At 35.2% G+C, this 13,479-nt stretch overlaps 1 protein-coding gene across 2 annotated transcripts in view; it reads left to right on the top strand.

The window, feature by feature from the left end:
• CDH8 (cadherin 8) overlaps positions 1 to 12,849 on the top strand; it is a 146,991-nt gene extending 134,142 nt beyond the window's left edge. For both annotated transcript variants that reach the window (XM_030469676.1, XM_030469677.1), the window contains 2 exons: positions 9,465 to 9,716; positions 10,786 to 12,849. In XM_030469676.1, coding sequence (XP_030325536.1) covers positions 9,465 to 9,716; positions 10,786 to 11,279 — 746 coding nt within the window. In that variant the 3' untranslated portion in view covers positions 11,280 to 12,849. The remainder of the gene's footprint in view (positions 1 to 9,464; positions 9,717 to 10,785) is intronic.
• The last annotated feature ends 630 nt before the right edge of the window (positions 12,850 to 13,479 follow it).

The raw sequence follows: 13,479 nt of genomic DNA, 5'->3' as shown, positions 1-13,479 counted from the left end.
AAATTGTTTTAAATTCTTGCCATGTGAATGCGTATGTTCCATACAATGTGGGAACAGAAAAGACAATTATCGTGGCATGGAAAAGTGGATGTGAATTTGCTTAGTGTGAAACTCTCTTAAATGCCAAGAACACATCACATTTAAAGAACAGTAAGTTCCTGCTTAAGTTTTATTTTTCTTACTCTGGTATTCATAGTTTGCATGCTAGAAAGAAAGATTCACTTCAAACATCTGTGACTGTCTTCATAGACTCTGGACTTTCCAGATCCTAGCAGTAAGTCCCTGAAGTAACAATTGAAGGATGTGTATGAAGCGAAGGTGAAGAACATAGAATGGAATTCTTGGAACTCTTCCATCAGCTACCAAACATACTATAAATTTAATTGAGTCTGCTTGAGATTTAGCATAAGAGACATAAGAGAACCCCAAATCAACGTAATGTGTAAAACTGTAAATCTCACAGTGACCTAAGGTACTTAGTTACCTATCTTTCATTAGTTTCCCCTCCTAGAGTGCACTTGTATGTACACATTCATAGAAAGAATAAGAGTAAGAATCCATTATCCCTAAAGAAAAATACAGATGTCAAAGCTTTGGGATATTTTGGGGGGTTTATTTAACTTTGCAGCATTTTGTTGGAGTCTGGTAACACCGTAATGGAAAGTTCTTGGATCAAATGCAAAATATAGCCACTATTTTATCAAAGCATTATAAAACATAGTATTACTTTCTGAAACTTTTTGGTTAAAATAACACGATAATAGAATTAACTAGAATATGTAGATTTCAAAAATGATCCATCAGTCTATGCAAATTGCTGTGTTAATAATGTATTTTTAATGCTAAGCACATTTGACAGCCATTTCATCTCTCTTTCTAAACTAGAGCTTGGCAACCTGCATTAATTCTTACACTTTACAGATGTAACAATCAATGCACATGCCATGTAGTGATGTGATCCGAATAAAGTAAAGCATGTCAAAGCAATGTGATTATTAGTAAACAAGTTTATGGATGGCTTGTTGAATACAGAAGAGAAAAATGAGAGGCAAAACCAGTGCTCTTTTAGCATATCTTACATCTTCACTGGCCTGAATTTGCTTCAGATTATGGGAGTGTCAATCATAATGGCACCAGGAGATTCAGAAGAGATAAACGGTCATAACAGCAGAGTGGGTGAGATTAAAATCATGTATGTTGGGTACAGTTCAGACAACTGTGATAACTGTGTTACAGACCCAAAGCCAAGAGTTTCGCGGTTTGACTTGCCATAAGCATCTGTAAATTAAAAATAGAGAGAGGTAATTAATGTCCTAATTATTTCTCCACCCTGTTAACAATAAAACTAGTATTGTTTCAAACTCAGTGCATGCTTTACATCATTGTTTTTTCCAGCAGGGCTTTTCTGTCCTTCCTTGAATGGGTTAAAAACCCCAGGTACAAAATGTAAAAGTTGCTTCTAGATTGCAAGTGACCATATAGATATGTTTGATTATAGCTCTGCTGGACTAAAGGTCAAAGGAAAGTTTTAGAATACTTAAGAGACAATTATCTAAAGTTCAGACTTTTCTAAAGGAATAGAACTAGAAATTATACAGACTATTATCTAAAGTTCACAATTTTCAAAGGAAAAAGGTAGGAGGAAATGCTTATTCCATCACTTGGCTGTTAATTTGTCTGAGGTTTTTTATTCCATGAAGAATTTATTTACTAGAAGTTCTGCATCAGAATAGTATTAACAATATTATTTCCCTTTCCAAGAAATTTTAACATATGAGAATGATGTATTCTTATGCATGATTAAATATTACTTAGCTCATGATTCAAAATTCCCAGGAGCATGTTTTATTTCTGCAAAGGAATACATGACCTGGAAATGTGTTTATTTTTTTATTAATTAGTTAATTCACTGTTCAATTCAGGCATAAGTTACTATTATTTAGGCATATTGGTAAAGAATAAAAAAAAAATCATGGTACAAAATATGTGACATTTTGCAATTCTTCTCCTCATAAATACATTTTCTCCCATGAAATACTTTTTTCCCTGTGTTCTTATTGGTATTTTAAGGGATTCCAGAAAGTCCTGGTCTCTAGAAAGATAAAAATTCATTTGAGTGTTTGCTAATGTGTCATAGGAACGTTTTGTGAATTGCCATTATATATGTCAGTATGGCATATGACTTATTATGGTGCAGGAGAGACAGTTTGATCAGTCAGCTGAATTTTTATAGCATGGAAACTTTTTTCTTTTGAACCTGATGTGTGCTATCAAATTTGATAGCAGTCATCAATCTGCTTTTTTGAAGACATCACGAATTTTTGACATTCACAAAAAGCAGGTCAGTTTGAAATACCTGTGAATGCTTCAGTGCCCATATGGTTTGACTGTCATAAATCAGACAAAATATACTATAAAAGTGGCCTCTTTTATTTTCAGATTATTTTATAAGCCTTCTACTTGAATAGAACAGTTATGCCTTTACCATACAGATTACGCAGAGGGTCATCTTTCTTGTAAACTGCTCTTAACAGGATTTTGTTTGAGACAGTCATCAAGGACAAACTAGTACATGTGTAAAATACTGCACACCACATAGTTGTGTATATATTAGCATATATACATATATGAGTTCCCATGTAAATGTATTTGGTGTGCATAAAAATGAAATACTAAGTTTATTCATGAAGCAAAATTACTATACTAATGCTGATGAATAGATTGATTTTTCATTTACTAACGATTGGCAGATTTGTAACATGCAAACTCAAAATTGTTCCCTTTTAGTCATGGATTTCTTCGAAATGTCTTACAGCCTGAGGCAGAAACAAAAAAACAACTGTGTTACATTAGCACAGGTGTATCTTTCAAAGCATTTAATGCCATTCTTACAGAGGCAAGACACTGAGGCTTCTAACTTGGACTTAAGTGCAGTCTGAACTGTACAAATCTATTTTTCAGCTCAGGGCACATCTATGAATGGTGTTCTTTTACAAGGTGAACGCTGGTGGGAGGATGGTTTGAGTTACCACTTCTGATTTTTGTGCTAGATCAGAAAGCGGGAAGCAGGTTGTGAACAGTCTTTCCCACTGCTTTTCTAATTATGAGAATGAAAAAAAAAAAGATTTCAAAACAGTTCAGTTGACAGAGACATATCACATGTGGGACTCTGAACCGTGAATTGTTGTACTGCATTCGTTGGTCTTGTGTCTGCAGTGTGATACTACCAATCTAAGTATGTGTTATTTGTAAATTCTTTCATAGAAAGGTATGTATTATTGAGAAAATATGCAAAGGAACAGTGATTAAGGTATGGTTTATAGCTCAGGAGTGTATATGGAGTTGTCCATATCTTGGACAACTTTATTAGTTCCCAGTCTCTAAAATAGGGATTTGAATCTTCCCTGTAGTCCACTATTTCTCTGTTGTTAGGTTTGAATTTTGAAGAAAACTAAAAATACCAGTATTACTACAGATCTTTTGAAAATCTGTGTTTAATTTTGCAAGGTCTCCAGTATTAAATAGTAAGTATTACAGGAGGCATGTACATGAATTCATAGTTATGCAAAGAGCTGAAATGCTATCTTAACATTCTCCAGAATGTTCTCTTCTAGTGCATTTGCAGATAACTGCTAAATGTTATATAGCTGACATTTCCTAGAATGTCATATGTTTTGTTTTTTCTGCCTGTACTTTGGTTGTTTCTACTGAAATCTTGATGAGAATATCTTAATTCCTCTGCTATTTCAAGTTTTTGTGTGAGAATAGATGCCATTTATGAACTGAGAAAGGAAATGAATGAGCTGTCCTTGTCCTTTCATTGTCAAAAAAAGCAGGGAGTATCACAGTAAGGACATTCTTGATGCTCTTCTGCTTGTGCCAAAGGACTCTGTATTACAGAGAATCTGTTTTAGACCAAGAACTGTACACAAAAAGGTATCTCTAGTAAATGTGAAGAAATATATATTTCTGTCATTCTAATGTTTCCAGCTGCAAAGTTTCCAATTAAAATTCTTTCTTCACACAAGTAATACATCCAGCATAGATAACAGTTTCCACCACAAATTCTTTAATACCATTAATGATCTGATCTTTCTGAGAACATTATAAAAGGGATAGAAAAAAAAAGGCAGAAAAAGAGCTATGTAGGTTTAAGGTTACACAGCAGGGAAGTCCACTGATCTCAAAATATTAAAGACCATGAGGGAATTAAAGAAACACAATAATGTGTGCAGAGAAAACGACACCTGGCTGTAAACTGACTGCTTCTGGGTTTTACTTTTGTTCTTTCATTTTATTGTCTGTCTTAAAATTACAACATCCATTCTTGTACAAAGAGGAAGATGAAGAAGTTGACTCCTGCCTGCTAATTTCACATCCAGACTGATGTTGATGCCATGAAAGTCATTCATGTCCAGCAAATCCAAAAGTTGCTTTGCATTAAATTTACATTTTTATTTTTTTTTTTTCAAAATCTTCCATCCAAGAACCTCAAAACAGATTAGGGGGTCTTGAGAACTGTTAGGAATCTGCAGGAAGCACTTGGCCCTGTGGTAAGCATGTCCTTGGTTGTGGTTATTCAAATTACTTTTGTCTGGAAATCACACTGGACTTCTTGTAAAGACCATCTGCATTGTCTTACTTTGTTCCAGCAGTGAAGGAGATATTCCTATAACAGTCACTTTCATGGTTGTTTCGCAGATCTGCTTGTAAACGTCAGAAACTGAGAGTCATCCGGTGATCTAAATGACTGATCTGGTTTTATGTTTAAAAAGGGTAAAAATTACCTCCAGGTCTAAATTGTAGTTATATATTCCTGGAGCTGTGTTACTCTGACCCTTCTGATGCAAAAATCTGTGATGAGCTAAGACAATTATTAAGATCACTTATCTGACACTGTTCCTTAAGCCTTCAGGACGCAATATAGCTCCTAGTCCAGTTGGTACATCATCAGTTAAATGTCATTTAACAGGACTCTGGCATTTCAGTGGACTTCTTCAATCTCTTCCCCACATAGAAGGGTCCAGAATTCAGGGAGGCTCATTTTGATTGAGAATGTCAAAGGACCTCCTGAATATACCTCAGTCACTAAACATATATATATATATACACACATATATATATGTGACTTGCCTGTGCTAGGTTACCTCATAGCTTTATAAGCAGAGAGGAGTTCTTTTTTTCTGTGTGTAATTTTCCTTGTTTTGCTAAAAGAAACATGAAAAAATAAATAACCTGAACAGCACTATAATGAAGGATCAGTGGGTTAATTGAAAAGATGAGTGGAAAGTGATTGTCCCCTCTCCTGCTGAGCACCTGCTGCCAAGTTAATTCATGCAGCAGTGCTGGAGGTTGTTCCTGGAGGAGATTCCTGCTGTTTTGTCAGATACGGGGAAGGGGAATGTCCACAGAGAGGAGAAAGAAAATCAGATAAGTTGAGTTTATTGCTAATCAGCTGCTAGGATTTATTTTCAAGTCCTAGAAAACAACTAAAACATCAATGAGAGAGTCATTGTTCTTCACTCAAAAGTCACATCTCCACCAAGGTATGTTTATGTTAGGACATAGCAAAGAAAGGGAAGGACTTTATCGCTGAACAAAGTTCCCAAGGCAAAATCGAATACTTGCTATCCATTGGCAAAACAATTTGGTCATTTCATTTTGCTTTTCCTGTTAACTGCTTCTGATTGACAGTTTCTTTCTGGGCACAACAAATTCAACTTCAGTCTAACACAGCAGTTTTTAGGGGGAAAAAGAAAAATGTCTGTAGAAAAAAGAAAGTTCTCTCCTTGTCTTGCATCTCTTCTTACATAGTAATAACTGTTCAGCCATTACAACTTCCTTTACACTTAAATGGTTCAGGTAAATGTCCCAAATATCTTGTGTATGTTTTACTTTATCTCATTTTTTTTGAACTTGAATTAATAACCATTACTGGTACCAGGTAGTTTCTTATACTCAGCATAGCTTCACTAATTGGCAGAAATTAGCACTTTATTTCCTCCATGTCTCCTCCTTCCTTTTGTTTTTTCTGCCCTCTTCTATTTGTCTCTTTATAGTACTCTTCCTTTTCCACTTTGTTTTACTCTCTGATTCTGGCTTACTAGAATTTTCTGAACCAGGCAGAGCAGCAGTGAGCATGTCAGAAAGATGGAAGGATCCGAAGTTGTCCCCAACAAGAGAAGCTTCTTTTTTTCTTTAATTTCTTCCTAAAGCAGGTGCCTTATCTCTTGCATATCTGTAAACGGCATGGGTGCTGGGGCTCAGCCTATCAATCCTTTCCTCTAGCTTGGACAGAGAAGGACTGTACCAGGCTTATAGGAAGGAACAGGTTGTATCAATTCAAATTTCTAGAGCACAAGAAGTCACTGTGTAATATAACTGTAAAAGTCTCTGGAGTTCTGAATAAATGACTACAGATGTGACACTTCTGAGTGCGATTTGTCTCAGAAAGAAAGAGACGGAAATTGAGCCTCACATAGGTTTTTTCTCCTTTGAAAGGTTGAAGCAAAAGGATTAAGGATGCAACTTATGCTGAGATATTTTTAATTTTGCAGGAGAAATTCAAATGGACAGATAAATTTATTTTTCTTTATTTGAAAATGGGGAGGAGGGAGGTGCAGAGGAGGAAAAATATGCTATCAGATTAAAAATGTACATTTGGACATTCCAATAGATGTGGTGGTCACTCTTACTTTACCAAAGTTACACACACCGATATTCAGGAGAACTTAGCTACAATATAATTTTACTAACATAACCTTTCTCTTTGTTCCTTTCAGCTCAGCTAGAAAGCAAGTGTGACACTGGAAGTGGTTTAACTTGCACACGTTTGTGCTTAAATCTCTGACACATTCAGACAAGAACGAGTGCAGTTTTCGCTTAATTCTAAATATGTGCTAATTGTTGACTTAAAACATACTTGACTTTTTCCACTGCATCACAGTAGCACATATGACACTGGGTGTCGTCAAGGAGTTTGATCCTATTTGAGTTGTCAGAATTCTTAAGAACTTACACCTGAACTTTATCTTCAGTAAACACATCTGCTTCCTTTAATTTTAAAAAGGGCACAGGGAAGGACTAGACTATTTATTTAGCTCCAAGGTGCCATCACTTTTGATGTGACTGTTTCCAACTTGAATAGATAAAAACTCCTGGATAAAAATCATTAGGAATACTTTTTGTTCTGCAAAGGTGTTACAAAGTGACCATATTTATAATGCCTTATAAAGTAGTTAATTTTAGGTTGATCTTCTATGAAAAAATGCTGAAATGATTACATAATCTGCAATATAAATTATAGTAAGAACCTCTCTAGGTTGCATAAGAGTGATTGGTAGGTGATTCCACCATGGACTGCAAAATCAAAGACCCTGAACTTCAGAAGGAGCCTACCTGAAATTCAGTTTCTTAGTCACTGAATGGGAAAACAAGCCTTCTTTCTTTGTCTTGTATGAGACAATTACCCATGTGCTTAAATACCAAATAATCTTTCTTCATCTTCTGTTTTATGGCAATAATGAATTAACTGTAGAAGTTATCTACTGATTGAAATCTTGACATAGACTCAGGACAGGATAACATTTAGTAATGTTTCATTCTGTAATCAATATATTCTGTAACTACCTTTATTCCTTACTAATTTATCTCTTTACTAAAAAGGACATATACTGCATTTAAAATTGATTTATTTTTGGATGTGAAAAATGTTTTTACAGTATTTGCTTCATAAATGTTTTCCCCCTTTTCCTGCTCTGCATCTTTCCCAGGCTTTTGTACTGCATAGAATGCCAGCTATTTTGAGCATACATGTGTCTTTTATGTTGGGGCAGTGATAAATGCTGCACAAATACCATGGGCTGTCAGAGATGTTCCTGGTGATCACAGTTAGTACAAATTAAATGTTTCTAAACTATTTAATGTTTTCAAGTGAGTGACCAGTACCAAGATCAAAGTAGACACAAAGCTTTCTTCAAGTCACTCTGTGTATGCATACACGTTATCATGCACTTCAGGTTCATTTTTTTGGTTTAAACTCCAGAATCAGGTCTTTGTTTCATCTGTCATATGAACTCTGCCTGTCTTCCAAGTCTTCTCTTCCATACGCCTGCCACATAACCCTCAGTAATTTCTTTCCTTCCATGGAATGGCATTTAGTGATTCCATGTGCCCATTTTATAGCATAAAATACAAAGAGGCTTACTTTTGTTCATGATACCTTAGAATTAACTTTGGCAGCACAAGAGGAGAGAGGTTAGTGAAAGGAGTAACAATATCCTCCCAGATGTGATCTGCAGCTTGATTTTTAAATTGTTATTGGATCCCTCAGTAACACACATACACGGGTTCCTATTCTGCATGCGTTGGAATCTTTGCATTAATTTGTGGTGGTATTTTTGATGAAAGAACAGAAAAAACAAACTAGTACAAGTCAACATGCACTCCATTAGTATATAAATCATAATACTGAATTAATCATTTTTTTATTCCACAGAATAAAGCAGGTAAAAGCTAAAGTGAATATTTAAGTATGTAAATAAAGTGTTTTGCATATTTGACATGCTTACTAATCATGGTTTATACCTGAGCATTCTGGCACATACAAGATCATTAATAGTTGACAGTAGTATGTTGCTAAATGTCTAGAATCTGTAATTCTTACAATTGTACACAATAGAATCTATATGATTACTCTAAGTAAAACCAACTTGTAATCATTTTGATGGTGAACTGCGAACTGAGTGACTATAAGAGGTTTAACTGTGTAACTTTATGTCTGGGTAGGATGCCATGTAGTCAGACGCCTCTATATGTTTGTAAAATTCAGTACCTGCATACGCGTGCAGAGGTAAGAATGTCCTGTACTCATTTCCTCTTGCTGCCTTCAGAGGAGATACATTTGGTCTGGTTTGGTTTGTTGTATTTTCATCATTGAGGCCCAACAAATGTTGATCACCGTAAATAAGGCCTACAGCTTTTAACTCATTCGGCTTTTTATTTGTTTGTCTTTATATTGCTTATTATTAAAAAGAAGAATATAGCAGGACAAAATATTGTGCAGTTTGTATTTATAATACATGGAACATTTGTTTTAAATGGTGAATATGCTTTATTAAGTTTGGGTTATGTTAACATTTAATTTCTGTCTTTGTTGTACTGGTTGAGTTTTTATGACTGTGTGATTTGAAACAGTGATGAATCATGATGAGAGGACATCTCTAAGGATGCATGCAGCGAAGAAAGTGAGGGGTTACCACAGGACACAAGGAAACGCATATGTTTCTGGGGCACGAGCAGCCAGACAGAAAGGGGAAGGATTTATATGTCACATGCTGCTGGTATAATGAGTATAAAAAAGTGCATTTGTGTTTGTGTATATGTTTTCTGAATTCATCAAGAAAAAGCCGTGGTTTTATCTATTATTTTAAGTGGTGAAACAATGCAAATTTTCCCTTTTACAGATAATACTCTCAGCATAATGGCAAAGCATAGTGGATTCAGCCGGCAGAAGCAAGAAGTATATCTACTGCCAATCATAATCAGTGATAGTGGGAATCCTCCCATGAGCAGCACTAGCACTCTCACTATTCGAGTCTGTGGTTGCAGCAGTGATGGTATTGTGCAGTCCTGCAATGTTGAAGCATACGTACTTCCCATTGGACTAAGTATGGGAGCCCTAATTGCAATATTAGCATGCATCATTCTGCTGCTAGGTATGTATCCATTTCACAGCCTGGTGTTCCAAATGTTTCTGATTCCTGGGTGGCTGGAAATAAGCAAAGACGTCACACAGAAGGACATACAATCTAATGTCAGGACTGCATCTCTACTGTGCTAAGAATGGAACAAAAGCCTATAAAGCAAAGTACCAATCTCAAGTAGTATTACACACAAGTTACATAATAAACAGGTATGGAATATGAATCTGAAAATCCAGTCGGGCATATGATGGAAAATAGATTTGCTGTATCTTCTAAGACGTGCATGAGTTTATTCTGGATTGCAATGGCATAAGAAACATTACAGTTTTACAATATAAGAAACACTGTATATTTTAATAAAACATACAAAATTTGTATACAACATCAAGTGAGGGACAGAACAGTGAAGGAAGAGACCTATTTCTGTGCTTTGCAGCTTCACTTTGTAGCTGAGATTTACATCAGTAACTGAGATTTCAGCATAAAGCTGCAAAAACAACAGTGTAACCAATTCAGGGATTTTTATGCATCTGCCCATGATTCTGAAACTGATGTATCTAAGCTCTTTCTTTCTCCCTTACTGTCTCATTCTCTTTTCAGTTAAATAATGTGAGTCTGTTGCAACGTGTGAAAAAGACACTGATTTCCTCCTGTCATCAGGGCTATGTTTTCAGAAAAACACCCTCTGATTTTGGAAAACTCCATCCATAAAGTAGATCATTATAGACTATGTTCAGTGAATGATGATAGCTTTACTTCACCTAGGTTTGTAACTTTTCCAAAGGGAAAAGTTGTCATCTAAATTCGAGGCTCAAAAATGGAAGCATGTGAAATCTTACCTCTTACATAAAATTGAGCTTCAGATGTAAGCTGGTAAGAGAAAACTAGAGGACTAACCAGAGCTTCTGTTCACATTTTCATCACTCAAATAGGGGTGAAGTTATAGGTTTTTCAGCTTTTCAATACCCTCATGACTCTTATTTTCACAAAAAGCAACCTATCACCTTCCATAGCTGCACTTAACATGTAGTGCTTTGATTGGATTTTTTTCCCTAACCAGCCTGTGATGCTCTCTTTGCAGTCATTGTAGTGCTGTTTGTAACACTAAGAAGACATAAGAATGAGCCTCTAATCATTAAAGATGATGAAGATGTGAGGGAAAATATTATTCGCTATGATGATGAAGGAGGTGGAGAAGAAGATACAGAGGCTTTTGACATTGCGACTTTGCAAAATCCGGATGGAATTAATGGATTTTTGCCTCGTAAGGATATTAAGCCTGATCTTCAGTTTATGCCCAGGCAGGGTCTTGCACCTGTTCCTAATGGTGTTGATGTGGATGAATTTATTAATGTAAGGCTTCATGAAGCCGATAATGATCCCACAGCTCCACCATATGACTCTATCCAGATTTATGGCTATGAAGGAAGAGGGTCAGCGGCCGGTTCCCTTAGCTCATTGGAGTCCTCTACATCAGACTCAGATCAGAATTTTGACTACCTCAGTGAATGGGGTCCTCGCTTTAAAAGACTTGGAGAACTTTACTCAGTTGGAGAAAGTGACAAAGAAACTTGACAGGGGATAACAAACTTTTTCACTGTTGACTTAATGATCATGTAATATTCTAGGGCCACTGCTGTTAGTTAAAACTAATGTGGCTTTTTGTTTTAGAGGCAAGTTTAGCGCCAATCATCTATAAAATCAATTACATTGTAATGTTGAACCAAAAAAAAAAAAAAGTATATGTTAGGAGGTTAAGTCTTGTGGAGTGTGAAGTAAAGTATGTGGAGTGTCTATAAGTCTTTGGATATTTGATATTCACTTGACCACTCTAAATATGGGGATTTTGATCTTTGATTATCTTCAGTGAATTGAAAAGAACAAAAAGCAATCGGTGCTTTCTTAGAAAATGGACTTGCAGGGATTTTGCTGTTGAACAGTAGCTCCTGCCAGTATGTGTAAAGCTAATGGTTTGTTTCTGCATTGCCAACAAAGATCCCACCACAGAAATGTTACAAGCAATATCTTGGTTTTCAAAGCAATGCTGAATAGAAACAGCATTGTAAATTCCTACTGGCTTCTACTGTGCAGTGACCATACATTGTACATACAATATCATTGGCCATGTAACCACAGACTGAATATCATCTTTAAATATTGTGTCAAGCCTTAAAATATTCACATGTTCTTAATCCATTCCAGTGATGGGTAATAAATCCTACTAATGTCCAGAGATTCAAAGGCAGGGCTACAAAACCTTGCTGTAAAAAGGGATCTTTTTATAGAAGAAGGTTCAATTCTGTGTTTCGTCTTCTGAAAGTAAAAAAAAAAAAAACAACTGTTAAAGGGGATGTACTTATATGAAAGAATTGCTGATTTTATTGCTAAAGATTGAATTTATTTGTTTAATCTTTGAAATAAATATTTTATTGATGTCCATTGCTGCTTTTATTTATTAAGCCTGGTAATCTATAGAGTAAGATTATGAAGAAAACTAAATTATATCTGGTAGATCTTTTTCTATATATAATGAATGTTTAATACATGTACGTTTTGAAAAGAAAAATGACAAATGGTTGCCGGAAAAAGCAGTTACCTATCCATTTGCAGTAGCTGAATTTTGAGAGAATGCTAGCAGAAATAAAACTTTCCCACAGAAAACTTTTGGCAGTTTTATATCTTCATCGTAAATCTAGTTCCTGGTGTTTTTAATACAAGCACAAACAGCTGGAAGTAAACTGGTTCATGTGAATATTTAAACTATAGACTTTTAGAAATCCACACATAACACAGTACAGTAAAAAACATGCTTATAGTTCTCCACTGTATTAGAGCAGGAACCAGTGTGTACATAATTTTACTGCTTACGTTATTAGCATTTCTTTTCTATAATATTCATAGTGATGCACCAGGGCTCTTGCACACAGAGAAAGAACACTAGAAGCTGCAAGTATACTCAATTTGTAATGCAAACTTGCCATTTAGAAGTAGCAATTGTATAATAAAACTACGTATTACATGCAAATCATTTTAATTTTCTACTTTGTTTTGAAGCTATATTATTGTTTGTTTATTTACTCCATGTATTGTATCCAGAGAAACTCCTGTATTGTTTCCTACTTTGTGAAATATATTTTTATAAATACTTTTCTCGTTATTGCTTTTTTTCCAGTTTTACCTGGACACTGCAGAAAGGAATCTGCCTGAATAATTTCATAGTTTTTTGAGGAATGTAGTTCCTTCAACATCATTTATTTATTAATTTAATACAGTCAAAATAAAAAAGGATAATATTCGAAACAATTTTTGACAGTGTTTGCAGAATTAGATATACAGCAGCCTGTGACCACAGGAGTTATGTGTGTCTAATTCACTGCGCTCTGCTGAAAAATAGCCTCACACTTTTTTTGTTACAGTATTGCTAGGAAAGACAATCTCCTCTTCTTCAGCTCCTCAGTAATGTTTGTTCTGCAAGCAAAAATGTCTTAATGCATTACTCCCAGTTTTGCCTGTATTTCAAAATGGAAACATTTACTCTGCTTTAGTTGTGGCATGGCTGGCTTTAATGACTGTAGTTTGTGGACAACTAATATGCTAACAGCATTTCTATATGTATTATAAAGATTTTATTGAAGTTACTGAAGTATCCAATTCATTTAAGTTACACTGCATTAAAAAAAAAAAAAAAGCCCCTGAATAACTTTATCTAGCAATTTTGGTAATACTATAAACGAAACAGTAAAGTCATCTAAAGATAGAACAGAAGCAGTCATGA

The sequence above is a fragment of the Strigops habroptila genome, chromosome Z (assembly GCF_004027225.2).
Source record: "Strigops habroptila isolate Jane chromosome Z, bStrHab1.2.pri, whole genome shotgun sequence".
Lineage (NCBI taxonomy): Eukaryota > Metazoa > Chordata > Aves > Psittaciformes > Psittacidae > Strigops > Strigops habroptila.
The sequence above is the reverse complement of the archived record's forward strand: the minus strand, read 5'-3'. Positions and strand labels throughout refer to the sequence as shown.